The sequence below is a fragment of the Pygoscelis adeliae genome, unplaced genomic scaffold, assembly GCF_000699105.1.
Source record: "Pygoscelis adeliae isolate BGI_AS28 unplaced genomic scaffold, ASM69910v1 Scaffold160, whole genome shotgun sequence".
NCBI lineage: Eukaryota > Metazoa > Chordata > Aves > Sphenisciformes > Spheniscidae > Pygoscelis > Pygoscelis adeliae.
The window spans coordinates 925,030-947,540 of record NW_008824035.1 but is presented as its reverse complement, the minus strand read 5'-3'; the positions used below and the strand labels follow the sequence as shown (position 1 = coordinate 947,540).

Here is a 22,511-nt window from a genome sequence, read left to right as displayed (position 1 = left end):
AAGAGTATGCAAACAATTTCTAATTATTAGTAGTACTATTATTCCTTTTTCCTTTCCCCAGGGTGCTTGGCTTCCTTTACTCTGATGGCAATCAGAGTGTCATTTTCTTCATGTTTTGTGGTTTTTTTTGATAATTTAGAGTTCAGACTGTTCAAAAGACTTCTTGGTATTATCAGATTCTGCTTCTTGCCGAACCTTGCTTCCTGATTACAGAAACATAATTTTCCACAAGCTGAGCCCTTCTCAAGAAAAAATGGTTTTCAGATTAAAAATGGAAGATCAAAGGATGAAAGATACTGGTTTCTGTAACTCCTCATTTACTTGAGACTGTATATCCTTCTGTATGCTCACTTCGTAAATAGACTGAAGATCTATGTCTAACTTAGCTGCTTTAGCAGCATGATTGAGGATTTTAATGAATATAGTTTTATTTTACATTAAGTAGGATGGGTCAGAGAAGCTGTTCTGTTAAGCCAAATGGTTTCATTCTAGTCTTAGTCTTTGAAGTTAGTATATTTGATTAAGGTAAAGTATCTTCCATTATACCTCTCCTATATTCTTCTAGAGCTGATGCTTTAACGTTTCTTACATTTTTATAAAGATCCCAGTTTCATTTTTCCTAGTTAGTCTTTTAAGACCCTGATTTAGCAAGTTATTGGAACCCATGTCTATCTGACACATGGTGAGACTACGCAACTTCAATGACATTGCTGTAACACTTGATGAATTAAGATCTGAGTGAAATCCCACACTATGAATTCTTTGTGTCACTTTTTTTAGTGATCAGTACAGCTGTCTGTAATCTGTTTCTTTGAGGACCTCAGTGCAACTGAAGTAGGATGATGATGATGATGATTACTATTATAATTATTACATTGGTGAGGAGGAAAATCAGTGTTCGGCCAGTGGAAGAGGACAGATAATTTGAAAAGATCTCTCACATTTTCTGTCTAAAATAATTTCTCATTCCTAAAAAGAATGAAGAGATGTGATAAGAAGTTGAGGGTCTATTAAAATATACAATGAAATTGTATACAGGTAGAAAATTGTTGTTCAGAGGTTTTATGGTGGAGTGAGGACATTTATCATACTATTATTAAGCATGTAGCCAGGATCAAATCTCATTGCAAGCCACCACAGATAAAACTGAGAGGCTGTTAAATAATGTAAAAAGCTTCAGGCAAAGGCACCTATTATACATTAAACACAATTTATATCTTAACAGAAGGTAAAAGGCATATATTTTAAAAACTATCATTGAAATCACAACTCTCATTGGCAACCCCAAGAAGTCAGGGATTGCATTCATTTGGAGGGCTGCGTATGTTAGTTAACCCAGAAAACATCCTTCTGGCTCCTGGTGTTGCTGCCAACTAAATGCTAAGATATATTTTGTAATCCACCGTTTATTTCCTCAAATCTTGCCATTTCGGCACTGATGTAAATTGGACTAGGCTCTGGAAGTGTCCTGACATCCCTGCCCTGGGCACTCTAGGGCCATGCAGGTGGGCAGCGCATCTTGGCTTTGGCTCAGTGCTGCGCTAGTGGAACTGTGGGGCTTCCAGGCTGAACTCGAGTCTTGACTGGCTGCAACCACAGCGTTGACAAAACAGGTGCTTGACTTTCAGTATCTCTCTTCATAGAGAAACGCTGAATTACACACTCCTGCTACAGCCACAACTGCCCCCCTGGCAAGCAGGGACTGGGGGGCTCATGGCACAGCCTGGCTGTGCCCCTTTTTCACCCTTGAATATGCTGTAAATGTAGTGCAAGTTACCAGGGAATGTATGTTAGGTCCACTGCTTGAGAAGGTCTTTATGCACCGTGATTTTAGAGACAGATGGCAAGAAATTTGGTTTGATCCTTTTGTTGAAAGTGCTGTGCATGAAATGATGTGTTCCAGAAATTCCTATTGCGGCTTAAACCGTGTGCGGCTGCCAGCAGCCTTGTTACACTGTCGATTGCACGGATCGCTTTTGACCTTCTTGTCACTGTTGGTAACAGGACAGTGGGGTAGGTGGACCTCTGAGCTGAGCAAACGCTGCTGTTCTTATGTGGAGTTCTTTACTTTTCTGTTTGTTTGGGGTTTTCCTCCTTTGGAATTGGGACAGGTTTTACTACACGGGTTTGGTTTTTGTTTTCTTTTCCTCCTGAGAGTAAAGCCAAATTAGAATTTATCTCTACTGTACCATCGTATACCTTGTACTGATAGAGAGAAAATAAAAGGGATGCACTTTCATTTCAGAATGCAGGAAAAATCTCTACAGAGAAAAAGAACAGAAATCAACCAAGGAATTATATTCAATATAGATCCTAAAGATCTGGGTGTTACTATGCTTAGAGTTTAGGATGCATAGATTCCACAATAGTGACCAAACTGGGTCTGGGAGGAAGGGTGTGTGCTTGGGTGAGACAGAGGGGGAGAAATAGCACAAGGGTTTTTCTGGCATATCTCTTAAATGCAGTGTGTTACAAAAACCCCACTTTTAAAATCACAAGTGTGCATTGTAATGTATGGCATGCATTTGTACAAAGGTTCAAAAAGACAGTGCCTCTTTAAACAGTTCACTTTCAGAATAGTAATGTCCTCCCGCAGGGCTCAGCCTCCTACTTTGAATTCAGGGACACAGCTAGTGCGAACTTGAAGGATTGATATTATTTTTACTGATTGAATGGCTGTACTACCTGAAGCAGCCTGAGCATTGAAGAGATGAGGGCAACAGGAGAATCATTCCTCAGAATAAATTAGCTTTTTGGTTGCAATAGTTTGCTGCTCACATGGACATGGTGCGGCAGGGAAGAAAATGGTTTCTGAAATACAGAAGCATAACCTGGAGGTTTTTATGATATACCCTGTACTTTTTCTTGTTGTTGTGGTGTACATTAGTGCCTTACTTGCAAAAGATATTTTGGAAGTCTTTTCTTGCTTACGCAGGGAGAAGATCCAGTTCATCCGGACAGAGGGCACACCTGGGTTGGTGCGTTTATCCAGTGATGCAGACCTTGTCATGTTACTCAGGTAGGCACTGCTGCTTTCGATGCGCGTATGGGATATGCTGTGGCAGCTGCTGAGGAGCCTTTCAGTGAGTGTAGTGTGTGCTGATTTAGTGACCTAATCATTTCCCCTTCAGTACTTGGACTCGCAGCTGGGAGAGCTACAACTCAAGGGTCAGATTTTTTTATTTTCATCATGTTTGGTTTCTAGATGGCAGTTGGAAGGCACATTTTTTCATAGGAGTGATGGAATGTGATATTCTGTCTGAAGAAGGGCGAGTGCAAGAGCACTGTGCTTGTGATTTATATGGGTTTGCCCAGACCACCTTTTGTTGTCGTGTTGCATCCAGCTCTGACGTTCAGATAGGTGGTACAGTTTAGATCTCTGCAAAAATGTGCCTTCTACTGCTTTAAGAATGCATCTGTTTAGTTCTGTGGTTTGGGAAGTCCGTATTTGTGAATGTTCATACTTGAGATATGTTTTTATTACTTAATGTCTTGCTGCCTCTTCACTATGCTGTCAAGCATTGTCCTCGTTAATAAAGGAAATACTGTTACAGAGTTCAAGAAATGGGAAGCTGCTTCTTTAATATTTTTCATTTAAGCAATTAACTCAAAAAATCAGGCAGATTTTTCGCTAGAATTAAACCCTTGTATCTTCATGTTGTATTCTCATCCATTGTAAAAGCACATCAAGAAATTAACGAGTACATTTAAAATTGAATCTAATGAAATGGGATTGGCATTAGTAGTAGTATTTTGAGGTCAGGTTGCATAATGATAATCCTTTCTGGTCCCTAAATCTCTGAATTAATTACAGCTGTAAGAAAAATCTCATTTTAAAGCCGTGCTGAAGCTTTTTTAAAATAAGAATATTGTTTCTTAAAAAACCTTTTAAGATTTTTGTTTTGATATATAACACATGAAAATGACACAGGTTTACACAAAAAAATCTGGCTTCAGCTATTTGTTTTTAAATAAAGATTGTATGAATGGTTTTATTATTGCTCTTTGACTGTGTTTGATTCCCTCTAGTGTTCTGTTAACAGCAAAGACTGCAAATAATTCTTATAGTGGAAGTAAAGCAAATTCAAAATTTTGATTGCGATCTTTCATTTGTAGAAAAGCAATAATCAGTATAACTAATTTTTAAGAGAAAAGTAGTAGCCAGTATCTCCATAGAATAACTTTATCATATTCTTCAGATTTCTCTTAATCTAATTCCTCCCCGCCAAAAAAAAAAATCTAACTGAAAAGCATTGCTTGAGGATTTTCTCCCCATTTTATTAATAATCTAATAGTAACATTGCCCTGAGGACATATTATTGATAAAATATTATCTATGCATCCATTAGTTTCTTAAAATGTTGGATGTTATACCTCAAGACTGGACTGAGGTATTGTGAGTAAATACTGGTGTAAAATCGAAGGTGGGCTAAGTTAAAACAGTGCTGTACTGAGATGATGAAATGTCTTTTCTTACCCTAATTTAGTCTTGGTGGATTTTTACTTCTAACAGTATCTTCTAGCAGGGCGTCATCATGACCCTTGTCTGTGAAACCCTGAAAACACTGCACTCTAATCGTGATGACTCAGTCTTCCTGGGGCTCAGGACACCTGGGTTCTGTATCTAGCTTGGCTGGTTGGATGACCTTGGGGAAGACTGCCCGTTTCCATGCCTCTGTTTCTTCAGCTGGGGGGGAATGATACAGTTGTCCTGTAAAGCACTCTTGAGATCTAGGAATAACTGGGTGAAACCACTATTTCTGATATTTTTATTGCTTGGTATAACTGCACATTTTTTCATATGCTACAGTAAATATAAAGTTGCAGCTAACTGAAAACCAACAAACCAACCCCTATGTGTTTAGGGACTGAAGGAGGTACAGCGCATCACATTTTTAAAAATACTCTTAAGAATGGCATTATATTATGCTTCAGGTGTTAAGTAGAAAATCTTTTTCAGTTTCTTCTTCCAAACATGTTGTTTGGTATACAACACAAATCATCATCTTAACTCTTAATTTAATCCAAGGTTGATGCAGTGGTTTATATTTTGTCACATTTTCAGCATCAAAATGTAACTTGGGAGGAAAACAACGCTTGGTCATGAATGTAAAAAGAGCTGCCAGAAAATACCTGTTCCAGAAAAAGACCTCGTGCAAAAAAAATTTTCTAGGTATTTGTTCAGTGAAAAAACTTAGCAAGAAACATCTTTTATTTGAATATTGCTTTCATTGGTTGAGCTCTACAGTAAAAGATTGGCTTGTGATTCTTTCTGTAGCTCAATTTTTGAAAATAAATTTTACATATGATCTCAACAGTTTATTCTTATCTGTGTTGTGTTTAACATCCAACATAGGCTTTGATATCAGATCCATTCTGATACTAGATATTGCATCTCTTTTTGGATTTGCTTATGTCAATTTTGGGAAAAGACTGAAATTTTAATATATATACAGACTCTCCGTACACAGATGCAGTCATTAGGCTGCAAAATGTTTATTGTTTTTTCTCTTAAGAGTTATGTAGCAATAACAGATGAGGCATGAAATAACCTGAACAGACTAGATGTGATACCTGTTTCAGTGTTAGTATTACACTAGTAATACGGTGTTAGTATTAAAGATAAAATAAGGAAGTAACTTGTACTGCCAACAAGCCTACTGTTCAATACACTCAACAAGTTCAGATGTGATTCTTAATCCTGAGGGCCTGGGGTCTGTATTCCTGGTCTTTGTGCAGTATTGCAGATCTTTTTCCAGGAAAGTGTGACTAAGGTTTTTGACCCCTTTGTAATGGGAACACAAGTTTGGTTTTTTTTGTTTGTTTCTTTTTTTTTTTTTAAAAAGGCAAATTTTAAAGGCTGATTAACTATATTTTAACCTTGCAGACAAATACCACATTATGTATAGGGATGCCCCACAAACGTAGTGATTACTGTTTTCTAGTAACTTTCAAGGTCTGATTGAGGGAATGGCAATAAAATATTTTGTAGCACTCTCAAGTGTGCATAGTGGAAGGAAAGCAGGCTAGTAAGTAGAGATGGTAACTAGAGATTTATTCCTGGAAAGTGAAAAATGGCATTCATTCAAATAAACATGTTATTTCTTATTTGCTCCTTTTTATCAGCTTGTTTGAGGAGGAGATAATGTCATATGTGCCGCCACATGCCTTACTTCATCCTAGTTATTGCCAATCCCCAAGAGGCTCACCAGTGTCTTCGCCTCAGAATTCTCCAGGTAAGTTGCTCAGGCACAGCCTCTGCAGGGGCTGTATGAAACCATTTCTCATACTTGATAAGGACCAGTTCCAGATCAGTAAAGTCAGTAGCATGCTCCTGCTGCCTTCCTAGAAGTCGGAGAACAAAAACAATAGAAAAATTGTTCAACTGTAACTTTGTTGGCTTTCCAAATTGAAATTCATGGCAGCCTAAAGCCAAGAACCTACTATTCAGAAACTATAACCTATTCCACTTGCGGTTCCCAGCTTTCAGATGGGTAAAGTTACATGAGCTGAAGCATCTTCTGAGTGGTCAGTGAGCTTGCCGCTGCAGTACTTTCATTATAATGGTATCTGTAAGATATTGCAGTAGAGCCAGTCCCAAAATTTAGTTTGCATCACGCTGCATGTAATGACTTTCCACCTTTCTGAAGATCCAAGTTCCCTTGCTCAAGCAACAACAAAGATTTAGTCCTGTTTTTGAGCAAAGTCAACAAGTATGATTGCATTTGACTGTCAAACTTGAACCTTTGCCTTGGGCTCACAAGATGTTTTGCTGGTAGAAAAGATTGGTGTATTACAACTTTAGAGGTTGTGATTTTGTTCTGACTTGTAAAACATGCAAACTTGTTTTTCACTGATGTGAAACAACTAAGTGACTGTTCATGCCGGGATCCTGATGCCTAGAGGATTAAAAATATGAGATCTAATAACTGTACATTAAAATGCCAGTGTTAATGGGGCTGTGGGGCAATGAGTGACAATTTTATGTAAAGCCAGATTGTTGTCCCTTAACATGAGTTCAAAAGATAGCATATTGCAGCTGTCTGGAACTACACATCAGAATGGAATGAAATTGCTATTTTACATATTAACTAAGTTGCAGATCAGAACTAAATTATTTCAAATATGACAAGTTCCATTTGACCTCTGAAGGCTAAGTACAGCAATTTGAAGTTTATAGATGTCACTATTAGTTTTCTCAAGAAGTTAATAGGTAAGTAAAATGAAATTACTGCAGTAAATGAGAAATGGCTTAAGGGGATTTTAACAAATTTGAGAACAAAAATATAGATAAATAGAGAACCTTTGGGATGTAAGCAACTCTAGGTAGTTCCACACAATAAGAAAATTTTATCAGAAAAAGTACTGTGATTTTTATGGGTGTTTCCCAGTCCACAATCATAAAAAGCTTTGCCTTTTCAAGAAACCAGATTAAAACCATTCATAAACATGTCCTAAGTGGTAGCTTTTTCTTCTACTGGACATAGGATCTCTGTAGGACCTATTCAAAGAAACTGTCCAAAGAACTTCATGACCTTATGGCATTCTGCAAAGCAGCAAAATGTAACATTCACATGTATTGCTATTTTGGAGGCGTATATGGTTTAGATATAACTGTTGCCCCGTGTTGAAAAGAAAGGAAGAATGAAATCTGCATGTATGCATCTTATTTCCAACTGCAAACCTGGCAGTCTTTTATGAGTAAAAACAGTTTTGGCTTTCAGAGTTACAATTTCTTCATTACTACTACATGCACCAAAGCATGCTGGGCAGGGCTTCACTCCAACAAAGTAATTTCAAAATGCATTCAGTCTCTAACATGGGATATTCTCATCTATTCCTCAAAGAAGTAGCACACAGTAAAGGATGAACAGTGATGGTTTTAGTCCCATTCTCTTTAAAATTGTAATCTCTATTCTATTTCATAGAAAAAGATAGAGAGACCATTGAATGTCCCTGTCAGTCTGCGAGTATGCATGTTTGTGTTGGTGTACAAATGACTTTTTTGATGAGAAATTGTAAATAGCCCATCATTTCTATGGAGGCTCTGTGTTTTTTCATCAGCTAAACTGGCTATGCTGCACTGCACGAGGTTGCGTGTTAAGGATCCATTGTTCAGATCAGTCACAATCAGTTGCACTTTCTCTTTTGGGAAAGATGAATAGTCACGAAGCTACTCTTTATACCTGTTTTAGAATATAACCTCTCTGAAAATCAAATATGATTATCACATCACTGGCGTTTTTTAGCTCTTCCATTAACATCTTTTGTTCTCAAGGCGGAAGTAATCACTATAATTGCCCAGGAATTTCTTGGCATATGCATCTGACTTGCAATGAGGACTTGTCACGGGCTGACAGAATAATATACTGCTGATTTCTGAACTCTGAAGTAATGTGTTACCAGATTTATACTCTGCGGTATCTCTTAGCAAAAACTTCCTTCAGGGGTTAAGATTAAAGTATGCTTTTGTTGCGTTTTTTTAGTGACTACATTTTTGTACCTACTTTGACCCACAGCAAAATAAACAAAGTAGGGGGAAAAGGCCAATAATTAAAAGGCTGTTTACAGTTTCAAGTTTCTGTAAGTTTTCTAGAGAATTCAGCTGTGTACCGTTAGAAGCCCTTGGTGGTCTCAGTAAAAGAGGATAACCACTATAGATTAATCAATGACCATGATTTGTTTTTCCAGAGGGGTCCTACATGTTCCCATTGGAGCTCTGACACTCTCTATTCCTCCCACACATCACTCTAAGCCTAGAACAAGTGGCAAGTGTCTTTCTGGTCAGACAGGTCTTTTAATGACCTGTAAATGGCATTCAGGGTTAATACTGATCTCTCTCATCGTCTCTCTGATCTCTGCAGAGAGATCGACTCTGCAGCTTTTTCTAGCAGCCACTTCCGCAGGACGTGCTCGTCGCCTTTTCCGTCAGACCCGTATGCTTTGTGGCTAAGCAAGCTGCTCCATTTTCCCCTGGTCTCTGCCCACAGGCTGAACGGATACACGTTCTCTCTTTCATGACCTGAAACATTACCTTCTCATGCCTTCACCCATAGTAGCAAAAAATGTTTCTGTATTGGCTTAGTTTCATACAGGCAGCCAAAAGAAAACTCACGTAAGGAACTGATTGTCACTTAGAAGACGTCTACATATACATGCTTCTAAACCGTTCATTTGTACTTCCAGTGCATTATGGGCCTTTTAGATGACCACCAGTTGCAGATAAGTAGTTGGCAACCTATGTATACTGTAGGGAATGAGACATTTTAAACATTCTCTGGGTTTTTTGGGGGGGATGTCTATACACCCACGTAGGGGAGGAATTTAATGTTATAAAAAGTAGGGGTGAGAAGATGAAAGTAAAAGGGCTGGGGTTAACTGTCTCTTTGACACACTTTCTAGCAATCAAATCAGTTGAAGTCATTTATCCAGGGAGGCAATGGAAGTTCTAATGGTTGTAATATTCAGAATAGATCAGACTAAACAGCTAATTTGTATATACTAGACTGGTACATGCAGATGTGAGGGTATGCCTTTTTTTTGGCATACAGCTCTCACCTCTCCTGCTTTTAAGAAATTGACCCTTAAAAACAATTTTTCAAAAATAAATTCACTTAGATGACTATCGTGTATGTTCCTGTAGTCACATGTGAAAAGTTCCACAAACTTAAATTTGGTAGTCTTTCCATTCTTCCCATATTTTTCTTCCTTATAGTTCCCCAAGGAAAAACTTCTACTAGGGAATTTCCAAAAGTCTTCCTTCTTCAGTTTGATTTATTCAACAGGGGCACAGCAGAGTACAGTCTGTTTATGCTTCATTTCTGAATTCTTGTTTTTCCTGATAATTTTAAAACCAGAACAGAGGAGAACATTTATTGCATGAGCTATTTTAGAGGTTAGACATAAAGTGTACTTGACAAACAAAAGTTAAGTCTTTCCAGTTGATTGTGCTATTTTTTTAATCCATCTTTTGCATTGACCTGGATTTGTTCTTTTAAGACTTACTTTAGAAAGATGATACTATTGGAAATGAGCAACCAAAAAGTCTTGGATGCAGAGCAGATTTGAAGATATGCAGCTCTTACTCTTTATAAAGGTGACTAAACCAAACACATACCATGCCTTTTGCTATTAAGGAGTCTTTTCAGTAGAGGACGAGACATTAATCAGTTCATGTCACTACAGCTCATTCTTTGCTTATTGCTTCCTGCAGGTACTCAGCGTGCCAATGCCCGAGCTCCAGCTCCTTACAAAAGAGATTTTGAAGCCAAGCTGAGGAACTTTTACAGGAAGCTGGAGACAAAAGGATATGGACAAGGCCCAGGGAAATTGAAGTATGTTGAAGAATCTCATGAAACTGGATTTGTTTCTCAGGCAGATGGTCTTGCGTTGCACGTCTACAAGCTTCTTCCCATTAGAAGGAATGCAGATGTTATGGTTACCCTTGCACTTCTGGAAATACAAAGCCTGTCGTAAAAGGCTTAGTGCCAGCATGTGATTCATAGCAATGACAAAAAGCGCTTTGGGAAGAGGCATGCAGAACAGGAGGCATCTGAATTCTTCCATCATAGCAATTGCTATGATATAAACAGTTATATTTTCTCATGTCTTCTTCCATTGAAAAAATTAGATATGCTTATCTTTTGTACATCATTGCCTGTATTGATATCACAGTCCTCTTTAGTAAAGAGGACTCATAGAATTAAATGTTATTAAATTCTAAGGATCACCTTAAAAAACTGCTAATATTTTTCCTTCAGCACTCTGAATGCTAGAGTGCTTGGAGTGAGGTCTTCCCTCCTTCATTTATTTGGTAATCCTGTGATTACATACTGTTATGTTAAGGATCATCATGATAAGGTACTTTCATAATTTTGTAAATTACCAATTCTTGTGCCAGCTATCAAACTCTCATAGTTTGATACTCTCATAGTAGCCATGAGGCACTAGAACTTTTTTAACCATTTCTTATGTTAGAATAGGGGGGTAGGCTTTTTGTTTGTTGTTTTTGGTTGGGTTTTTTTTTTTATTTCCCATAGCCAGTCACTTCTCACATTTTGCAGGAATTTGTGCAGAGCTAAGACTTCATTTATGTGAGCATGTTAAAAGTTTTCCACAACTGAAATGGGATTAAAATGGTATTGTTTAGACAGTCTTAAGAGGCAGGGGTTGGACATTGTCTGCCTATAATGTAATGAAATCATAAACACTTAAGCCTAATCTATGAAAGTTTTGTCATGAATGCTTGGGCAAATAGCTGGTAGAAGAGGGTGGCATGTGCTACCTGTAAGATCCATTACATTTCTTGCACCTTTTTTTCCTGACTTATTTGCCATCACACCATGGAGTTTTAAGCAGAACAACAGCCTGATTTTTGAACAGAAGTTTTCTCTGGGTTCCCTTCCCAGGCATACGCTGACCTGCTCCTTTTTTTCAAACCAGGGCCCCAGCACAACTTGCATACTGCCTGGGTCCTCTTGTTGCCAGGTGCCTTGCCGGTTCCTGGCCTCTCCACTTCCGTGTCCTCTGCAGGATAGCACAGTGCAGTCACTGACTGATCTCTGCACAAGCAGTAAGGCCAGAAAGGGCTTTGCAAGAGGCTGTGTGGCAGGGTAAGCTGCCTCTCCATGGGCAGCAGCTCCCAGCTTCGGTCTGACTGACTGATCAAACGCACACGTAAGGCAGTATTCGAATATAAAGCAAGCTAAGTTTCAGGAAACTAATTAAACCCAGTTTTTTGGCAGAAGATAAAATGTTTAAGTAAGGAGGATTCTTTCACCTCTTATTTTAGATCTTTATGACACTTCCTCGCTTTCATAATTTTTCTCTTAAAAGGTACATTATGCTTTCACATGTGGTGCTTCAGTCTGGTTTTGGGCAGACAGTTGCCATTCCTTCTAGACTTTTTGTCCTGTCATACTTATGCTGGAGATAATGTAGGGATGTGTGATTCTGGAGTTACCATTCAGTGACTTTCCCACGGTTTTATCTTTTTCCTTGTTAAGAGATTGATGTTTACATAAAATGTTAGATTCTTGCTTACAGTGAGACTGATTTAGAGGCTCAACCTTAGAAAAGGATTTTAAACTTAATGAAAATGCCCACTTCAGGACCTTTCCCATCGAAGCCTTAAATTTAAGGAAGAACCAGGGTAGAAAAAATAAAACTACACTTCTTTGTACGAGAGACATTTTCTTGAAATCTAAAGTAGGTCCTTGAGGGAGACAGACTAACAGACAGAAGCTGCCTGATCTGGATCAAATTATCCAGCAGAAATGTGTATCTCTATGAAGTCACCTTGTTACCTTGCAGTGTAAATAGGTGGTTCCAACTGTGGTTCATGTTCACAAATTGCTGTTTCAAAATTATTTTGCTCTTCAGATTAATCATCAGGAGAGATCACTTGCTAGAAGATGCCTTTAACCAGATCATGGGCTACTCGAGAAAAGACCTGCAGAGAAATAAACTCTATGTCACGTTTGTTGGGGAAGAAGGGTGAGTAGAACAGGGAAGTAAATGTGATCTCAAAACTGTGTGTCTTGCAGCTGCTGTTTCACCAAACTTCTTGTGGTCTAGAGTGAAAAGAGGAAGGCTAGCAGTCAGGAAATGCCACATACATAGGCCTAGAACATACAGCTGTTCAAGATGACTTTTTAGGCCTTGTGAAATGTAATATCCTGCCTTTGCAGAAGTAATGCGTGTGTTTATGTGAATTTTCACAACAGTTGGTTGGTTGCTTTCCCAGAATGTTGCTGGGAAGGCAAAGAAAAAACAAACAATTTTCTCGTGTTATTCATATTTCTTTTCTGTCAGTGCTGACACTGTATCTCCAGCGCTTGTTAAAAGACAGCTGCCATTTGTTGGAAGGAGGGTGCTTCAAGAATAGCCTAGAGGCTTAATCCTTAATTCAACTCCTGTCTGAGGCACTGGGAGCTGAAGGCCCTCAGTGCTACAGGAGGTGCTCATTGCCTCTCCAGGCCAGGGCCTGTGTCACAAATAAAAGCAGCTAGGCTGCTGCTAGTTGTCAAATAAATGCAAATATTCCTGACATTTCAAAGTCACTTCAGAGAGTGCTCGGTCTGTGTCTGATGAAAGTGTAACATGTTATAGGTTGCGAGATGTGCATTGCAAAGCAGATGTGGTTAGATTTTCTTTGCAAGTGAAACTGGAACAATGTACTATTTAATGCACTATTTGCCTCTTTCGTCTCTTGATTTGCGCCCCCTTTGTCAGATCTTAAAGCCTACTGCCTTAGGCACAAATATTTTTATGGATATGTTTCATGAATGTATTTGTAAATACATTCAAAATTTTATTCCTGGATACTTGAGAAACTGCAGCACCCAGCTCTTGGAATGCTGTAGTGTGCATTATTGCCATGCGATGTGTGAGTCTTTAAAACAGGTAAGTTGCAATAGAAACATCTCATACAAGATTAGATAAAATTAATCTGTCTTTGAAAACCCCTAAATCCTGTTGTTTGTTTAAAGTTCACCCTGAAGTGCTTAGTGTTAATAAGGACTCACTGAAGTCTTAAAATAAAAAATGTTGACACCTGAGAGCCAAGTGCGGACTTGTTCATATAAATAATATCACTATGCTGTCTGAGGAAAAACTCAGAACTGGAATGACAAGGCTGGTGCAGGATGAGATTACACTATATTGACAGAGCAGGGTGGGGATGCAGGAACGAGGCCTGTCTTACACAGCCCTACCAGCCTTTACTTTTGCAGCTACAACCTCAACTCAGATTTAAAAATGAAAAGGAAAATTTGAAAATCATACGTGAGAGAGAGATTGATCCAGATAGACTGTCTCCTTTCATCAGACGTCAGGCTTTCGCATTTCATCACTCAGTACAGCAAGATGAAGAGTGACCTGGAAATGGGGGTGACACATCCTGTTCCTATTATATCCAGCTTTACACAAGACTGTTTTCTTAATGGAAAAGAACGAATTAATTAAGAGCAAAGTCAAATTAAAATGACGTCAATTCTCTATTTACAAATCTGTGTTTTGAATGAAGAAAGGATGTGTGCAAACAGTATTGTTTCATCAGAGATGGTGCAAGGATATGTATCACATCAAACTATTCATTTGGCTAGGTGTAGAAAGGCAGGTCAGGGTGGAGGAGAGGAGGACTATGAAGAGGAGGAATACTGAAAGTTAATTGTTTCCTATTTGCTCCTCCTTTTCCTTTATGAAGTTTTAAAGTGAGAGTTGGCTGTTGCATTTCTTTTCCTCTCAGTAAAGAGGTGTAAGTCTTAAAGTAATGGGTAATGAAATCCTCACAAATTAAAACATTTTATTAACTATTGATTTATTGGTGTATAAATTAGTAAGTGGGGCAACTCAGACATAGTTACTGCTGTTCATATGATTTTTATCGTCTCATGATGTTTGGTATCTTCCTTGAACTTTAAATTTCTACAGTCATGCAACTGTGATGCTAGTTTAATGTTTTTAGATTCATGCTTCATGTGGTGATAAATGAAGAAAATTTTGATACAAAGAGTATGATTCCTTAAAGTTATTTTCCCTAAGATCTATTAACTATTAGCAGAAGCTGCTTTGCATTTAAGAGTGGTAAATCTGAAGTATTAATGGTGCTTCCTAGGAGACATGAGTCATGTTGCCAACAACATATTACTCTACTCCTGAATACCCAAATGCCCCACAGTTGCAGCTGTTGTGTGGTTGCATACCTCTTGTATGAAGTTTTCTCACCCTTGTGCCAAGCCTTTAATTGTGGGATAAATCTGACTGGCAGTGCAGGACTCTCATGATTGATTTATTTAACATGACTCACAGTAACTCTGCGTACAAAAGGAGCTGTATGAAATGGCTGGTAGTCAAGCACAAAGTTTCTATTCTATCTTAAGATTTCATAGTGAGTCTGATTATCCCAGAAGTTCGCAAGAGTCTTCCAGATGACCCTTTACTTGATCCTGGTATTTGTGCCAAGATTAAGATCCAACAGTTGTCCATGATATCAAACCATTTTGGTTTTTTTCTGCAATTTGAAGATGGAATCTGCCCTTCTTGCCAGGGTAAGGATCTGTTTCAGTACTTCACTTCTGAAGCTTAACAGAAGCTAAGTGCTTCCAAATGACTGAAGGGAAAATGTTTTTCATTGAACAGAGGAAAGAGGCTTTGTCCTCAGCTTGATAATGGTACCTACCCTTTACTTTCCTGACAACTTCATCCTCAAAAACAACTCTCATCTATGTTTATCTTCTGTAAAAGTTCATAAGCCAAAACATTAGTAGCAGAAGTCCTCTGTGAAAGCTGACCTTCTCTGCAGTACTTTTGTCTGTGCGTTGTCTTAGTACTAAAGCAAGACCTTCTTAAGAGTCAAGTATGAAATCTTCAATCTATAGAAGATGTATCTTTATATCTATTTGTCGGAATTATAATAATCTCTGCTCCCCACAGGAAAATCCCTAGTTTTCCGTTTTCCAACTCTACCAGAGCGTTAACTTCATACTTAACTCATTTCATTGGTGACCTGCAGCATAATGTCAAAATTCAGTCTCAGTGCTTTGTCAGCAATGAGTTTGTTTATGATTCAGGAAGAAGGGGTTATTTAGATTCCTTGTTCATTAGTACTGGAATCTTAAAATAGCAAAAAAAAACCCAAAGGAAATGCACTCTCCAAAAGACATTTAAATACACTCAAGTTTGGAAGACAGACAAGAAAATTTAGACCAAGAAAGATAAATCACTGAAGTAATCTCAGAGTATATTGCTAGGGAAAACAGAAATATTGTCCTTCAAATTGTCCTATTGTTGCAAGTCTGCAAGGACAAAATATGAGCATTGTTCATTTTCATTCTTAATTTGTCAGATGCAGATAGGTCTCATGTTGGCTCTTTTCACGTTTCCTCCTCCCCCCCGCCCCCAATTATTTGGTTATATTCCTGTGGCAAAGAGGCCATTACAGCTGGAGACAAAATTTTTGATGAGAGCAGCCCGCATACAGCACTTCATTCCAGTCCTTCAAGCCATTTCAGAATAGCCCCGCAAGGACTTCACATACCTTGGCATTAAGCAATCTGCAGGATAAGGGCTCTGGTTAAAATCTTACGAAATTTTAATTAAAATATGTTGTAAGGAATGTAGATTCAAGAAAGTGTTTCTTTGCACGCGATGAACGCTTTATAGTAATGTCAAGTTTCTCTTTAAAGGTTGGACTACAGTGGGCCTTCAAGAGAGTTTTTTTTCCTGGTGTCTAGAGAGCTCTTCAATCCGTATTATGGTTTGTTTGAATATTCAGCCAACGATACCTATACAGTACAAATAAGTCCCATGTCTGCTTTTGTAGACAATCACCATGAGTGGTAAGATATTTTTTTTTCTTTTTGTTTTTCAGTTATGTTTTCTGTTGTTCCCACTTATAGACAACTGCTCATATTTATCAGACATATAACACAGAATCTGATCTTTTCAACCAGCAGCAAAATAATTGCATTTCTGTAGACTTTCCTGATTTTGTTTTCTCTTGTGGTTTTAAATGATCTTATTTCTCACAAGGTCAGCAAAACTGCAATTTGGAATGTGTACCATGGGATTGTCTCACAACACAACTCTCTGCGTTTCTTGTACATTAGCAGTCATTTCATGAAAGCAATATTAGCTTCTTGTGCATGAAAAAAAAAACCCGAAACGTTGGCTTTTTGTTAGCTAAGAAGATTAAGGGAGATTTCAAACAGGTGTTACTGTATGTAATTTGTTTGAGTCTTCCTAAAGAGTACCGAGGTCTCCTGAGTGGAAAAAACCCCAACGTATCTATTGGAAGGAAATGTATGGAGGTATCTTAATTGGGGCGGGGGGAAGACTGCTGATTACATAGCTCTTAAGCAAAGTCTGTACATACACACATACTTCTAAAATAGTTATCAAGGATTTTTACATAATCCCATTTTCGCATTTATAAGCCAGTTTAAATCACCATCAGTTGATTTAAGCCATGGCATCATTGTAAGCCTGTAAAGCTGTGCCGTGAATATTAACAGAGAATTTTGTTGTGTAGATAGTTAGATTACAGTAATAGTGGAATGACAACTGCTCATCTGTGTAGGACAGATAATGTACTGAGTTCTTATTTATTGGAAGCCAGTTACGAAGAATGAATATCAGAAAGGAATCTCATTACTAGTTTTAAAAGTTAATAGAAAATTAAATGAATGGCTGCATCCAGTTCAGTTAGTTGAAGCAACCTACCTGTTCAACTACTGCAACAATAAATGGCATATGCTGTATTGGAAAAGCAGAACAGTCTAGCAAAAACGGGAGAAAAAAACCTTACATGCTATGCAGCTTCTGCCAACATTTTGTATTCATCCCTGGCTTCTGCAGTGCCGGACCAGAGACCTTGGGGGTGAGGGAGGCATGACCCCCTCTCCGTCTGGGAGTGCTGGTGCCAGTGACAGCACTGCTTTTGTACAGCCTCAGGGGGAATTCAGAAAATGCAGCTGTGACAAGCAGTTATGCATGGAAGGAGAAGGCTCTGACTGTCAAATCCTCATCTTGCAAACCCTGTGTACAGGCAGGTATAATAAAGCCCTAATCTTTCCAATAAAAATGTTGCTGAGGATGCATAAGCAGAAAGTTTAAGAAACATTATTTTCTTTGAAAAAGAACACTAGACTTAAATATAGTTCCAGAAATGTGGAGGATTTTTCACAATGGATCTTTATTCGCATGGGAATATTTGCCAATATTCCCTACTATTTGCAAAACCCTACCATTTCAGAGTTGCTGCCATCTGATCTCAAATCTCTCAAATTCCCTCCCTTCCCCAAACCCTCCTTACACGCCTGACAAAATGAACATAATAGGGGAAGAAAGAGAGAGGGGAGAGAAGGAGATCCTTTAGATCCCATTGACATAGGGCTGGTGAGCACTGCAATATATAAAAAAAGCTTCCAGCTACTGTTTGTGAAACTATATGGAGAACTCCGTAATCACCAGTCAGAAGAGGGAGCAAGGAGCCACTGTAAGCAGAAAAGACAGACAGCAAGAACTGTCAGGCTGGGAAAGGGTAGAAGAACCCTTGGCCTCCCAGTAACATGAAAACGAGTTAATCCTATATAGGGTGTGTAAAGAAAATAGAGAGTGGCTATCATTTTGGAAGATACGCTTTTGTAAAAAGGCTAGTCTGGCAGGGATTGATTGGGTTAATATGGATTTGACATTTTTGAGAAGTTGCAACTTAGGTATCTGAGGGATTTTCCACACCCTGCAGACTTGCATTTTTTCTGTGCCTTGCTGAGAATGTAAAAGAAACACAAGAAAAAACCAAAAATACCACAATTTAGACATAGCTATCTGATTTAAAAATGCTGTTTGGAAATATATGTAAGTTTTGATGACAGAGCAGTGTACAAACCACAAAGTTTCAGTATAACAATTGTAACTCTTTCTCTTCCAGGTTCAGGTTTAGTGGTCGAATTCTTGGTCTTGCTCTGATACATCAATATTTGCTAGATGCCTTTTTTACACGACCCTTTTATAAAGCCCTCCTCCGAATGTGAGTAGAATTCTTCTGTATGCTTTTTTGTTCGGTTGCTTCCCCATGGCTGATGCCAATTTGTGTATGGATAAATTATGATGTTTTATCGTCAAAGATGACAGGCCATTGTTTATAATTTAATCATTTAATTTCAATCCAGGACTTTTTAAAAAAGTTTACTTGTTTTCACTCATGGTTATTAGCCATTTACCTAATAACTCAGAATGTTGTTTCTGATCAGTATGAAAACCTTGTGTTTTGTTTTAGCCATGTTATCAGCTTTCTTCTACAAAAAAATCTTATATTTGAAGTTGTAGAATGAAATGCTGTGGTTTTATTCCAGATATTAATAGAGTTCTTATTCATTTGTCTTGTAATGACTCATAGGATAGGATATGAATCACTTTGTAACTTAGACCGCAAGACCCATTCTCAGAGGTAGACTGATGGATGGCAATCTCCATTTTGAGGAGCTTTACTTTGATATACTTTTGACTTCATTTTTAGAACTACTCCACCTGTTCTGACTGAAACAATGAGAGCTGCACTTGCTCAGCATGTCTGGAATTTAACACCGAATGAACTTAAGGTGCTTCACTTTTTGTCCTCCATTTGAAAGCTGATTTTGAGAAGCCTGGAAGGATATTTTTTGTTTAAAACATCATACATTCTAGTATTGTGGAGTAATGCATCCATTCCTATTGCACATATATTTTAAAAGAACCTAAATGCTAACAGCATCATTTTAATAAGAGTGAGGACTTACCCCAGATGGACTCTAATACTAATATTGTGTAACTGCCAAATTAAATTAATTATTTAACTTGGTGGTTCTCTAAACAGTAAAATGAAAAAATGATGGGGCGGCCACCTTTGTACACAGCCTAATTCATGCAACTTCCCCATCTAAGCCCTGCACCTTCCTTTTCCTCAGAACTGATGTGCCATCCAGACTACCTCTGCAGATGGGACACTGTGCCCAATTCATCAACTTTGATGTACGGGCTATTACTGCAGGATGTCACTTAAACTACACTTGAGTGTCCAACTGAAAGTACAGGGCTTTCTTCTGACTTTATACGGACCCAAGAATAGAAGCAGGCAGGGAACCCTGCAGCTGAAAAGCACCTTACTTAATGAATAGCCCCACTGTCCTATTTCACAGAACAGGATTTAAGGAGTTAAGAAGAATGGCAGAAATTGCCACCACAGTATTAAATATTATTAACAGCTGACATGTTCAAAGCTTGGAGTAGTAACTGTTAAAGACAGCAAGGGGCCGTTGGCTTACAGGTTGGATTTGTAAAAGAGGACCAGGTAAGGGGAAATATGGCAAAAGGTAAAAAGATGTTTCTGTGGTAAGCGGGGTATCTGAACAGACTTCTTTGCACAACGAAGAGACAAGAGAGGTGGCAGTGTAGTCACATAAGCAAAAAGGATAGTAGTTGCTTGTTATAAAAACTTACCATTTCTTTTATGATTTGAATTTTTTGTCTCTTCAATCTATGTATTTTCATAATTCCAAAATATTCGTCACAGGAAACATGGGGCAGACTCACCATAAGCTTAAAAAGCAGTGTGTCTTCAAATTAATAAATTCTTGAGTTTTGTATATTAACAAAACTATTTTGTGTTACACAATAACTGCTATTACTAGGCAAATAAACAGAGATTTGAAGTAGCGTCTTCTTTATTCTACTGATTTTTCTCTTGGCTCCCATTCTCAGTGTGTTTTTCAGGACTGTCCTGTCTGAGTTTAGTTACTGAGCACACGCTACTGCCGTCATCTGTATTTCTGTGTTTTCTTCTTGTTTATGTTAGACTCTGTGACCTGAGTGACCTGGAATATCTTGATGAGGAGTTTCACCAGAGTTTGCAGTGGATGAAAGACAACGATATACATGATATCCTCGATCTCACATTTACTGTAAATGAAGAAGTTTTTGGGCAGGTGTGCAAGATTCTTAATTTACTTTCCTTTGTGTATTCTGCTATGCTAGATAAACATTCTTCTGTCCAAATAAATGTTTATCATTCCCTGCTGATTTGAACTTCTTTTTATAAAATTCCAGTTGATGAAAACAATGTTAAAATCTAAGGAGGAATTATTATTTGTAACCGGTCAAACACGTCTTTCTGGTTAAGGAGATTTTCTGGAGACTATCTGAAATATTAAAATTTTGGATTGCTCTGCTGGAGGTAGTTTACCTGAATTTAATTGTCGCAGAGTTAGCATTCAAATGTATTACAACACCTTTGTTATGGTATTATTTAGAAGACTTCACTACTTTAGTTGCTGTAAAGATTGTTTCTTCTTCTCAGCTTCTTCTTCATACTAAATACGAAGATTCTTCAGACTAAATGGGATTTAAAATATGATTTTATAAAAAAAAAAATTTGTTGTATGGTCTCTTATTTCACATATTCCAGTTTGCTAAAGTCAGTCTTGGCTAGTGCTTCTGAGGAATTAATTCAATTTAAAAGTTTAAATTACTACAATTCTTTCTTTTGCCTTTATAATACTGTGTTGTCACTCGGTCATTTTTTTCCTAAGATCACAGAACGGGAATTAAAGCCAGGAGGTGCCAACATCCCAGTCACTGAAAAGAACAAGAAAGAATATATAGAAAGAATGGTCAAATGGAGAATTGAGAGAGGAGTTGTACAACAAACAGAAAGTCTAGTTCGTGGTTTCTATGAGGTGAAAAACTCCAAATGGAAATTTACTTTCTTCCTTTATCCTCCCAAAATGTTTTTCTCCTCGTATACATTTCCCAAATACAGAGTCCCAAAAAGCAGATACATATATAATCAGAAGTGCCCTTACAGATATTCGGGGGTGGGGTGGGGGTGGGTGGGTTAAAAAGAAATTATTGTTAGTCATTGACTTAAACACTGTGGTTATATATCTTCTTTAAACTGGAAAATACTATTGATCACTATTTGTATGATTAGCAGTGAATGCTTGCTGAAGTGACCCATCCGTTTCTTCATTGGGCCTTTGAGGGTTTTTGTGTGCATGCCGTACTCAGTGTAACACAGTAGACTGAATGTATTGCAAGGTATTTCTCTCTTACCTGTTTTAACATGGACAATTAAATTGACTGTATTGAACTTAATTTGTCCTGAAATAATTCAATATTCTTTGCCAATAAAATTCTCTCCCAATCACTGTGATCCTCTAATGAAACTGAATGGAACTGCAGTGTAAGAAAAAGAAGTCCATTTATTTGCCTTTAAAAAGAAAAAAAACCTTAATTCTTTCAATTTGTGAGAGACATGTTACATGATAAATGTCTTAGCAGCAGACAAGCCTTTTATGGGGAGGCAAAAATCAATAAATGAAGAAATGTTGCTATGCATTTTACTTCCTTTCACAGGTGGTTGATGCGAGGCTTGTGTCTGTATTTGATGCCAGAGAACTGGAACTGGTTATAGCTGGAACAGCAGAAATTGACTTGAGTGACTGGAGAAATAATACAGAGTATAGAGGAGGTAATCTTAATTTTCAGTTGTTCACTGACAGTGTTGGGGGGCCTGGAATTACCCAGTTTCTGAGACACTAAAGAACCATCCCATGAGAGATCTTTACTATCTTCTGAACTTCTGTCGTTAAGTTTCGTTAGGAGAAGGTAATTTGTCCATTTGAGTTTGCTTCCTTGCTTCCCCATGCAGCTCTTCCCTTGCTGTTTTTGTCTGGACAGCATAACAGAGCAGTCTTCTCCACAGAAAGTACTGTGTTCACCTGCACACTAGTAGAGTACCACCCAGACACTGGATACAAACGGAAATGGTAACCGTTCTTAGTAGGATCTGCCTCTTTTCCACTCTCGGAGATGACAGGAAATTAGAAGTAATCCCAGTGACTGCAGGCTGGCAGTTGAGATAATTTGAAAACAATGGAAGATTTGGGAACTACTTTGAGAGAGATCCTTGCAGCATCATTTGTAGCTTTAGATACATAAAAAGCACAGTATTGGAATATTTCAAGAATTGG

General features: G+C 38.0%; 1 protein-coding gene across 1 annotated transcript in view; it reads left to right on the top strand.

Annotated features, from left to right (window-relative positions):
• The window catches only part of HECW2 (HECT, C2 and WW domain containing E3 ubiquitin protein ligase 2), a 119,441-nt gene that overhangs the window by 86,883 nt on the left and 10,047 nt on the right, over positions 1 to 22,511 (top strand). Inside the window, exons 17-25 of the mRNA XM_009331466.1 lie at positions 2,936 to 3,019; positions 6,127 to 6,236; positions 10,214 to 10,334; positions 12,382 to 12,495; positions 16,188 to 16,340; positions 18,434 to 18,532; positions 20,336 to 20,465; positions 21,069 to 21,215; positions 21,895 to 22,009. Coding sequence (XP_009329741.1) covers positions 2,936 to 3,019; positions 6,127 to 6,236; positions 10,214 to 10,334; positions 12,382 to 12,495; positions 16,188 to 16,340; positions 18,434 to 18,532; positions 20,336 to 20,465; positions 21,069 to 21,215; positions 21,895 to 22,009 — 1,073 coding nt within the window. The remainder of the gene's footprint in view (positions 1 to 2,935; positions 3,020 to 6,126; positions 6,237 to 10,213; positions 10,335 to 12,381; positions 12,496 to 16,187; positions 16,341 to 18,433; positions 18,533 to 20,335; positions 20,466 to 21,068; positions 21,216 to 21,894; positions 22,010 to 22,511) is intronic.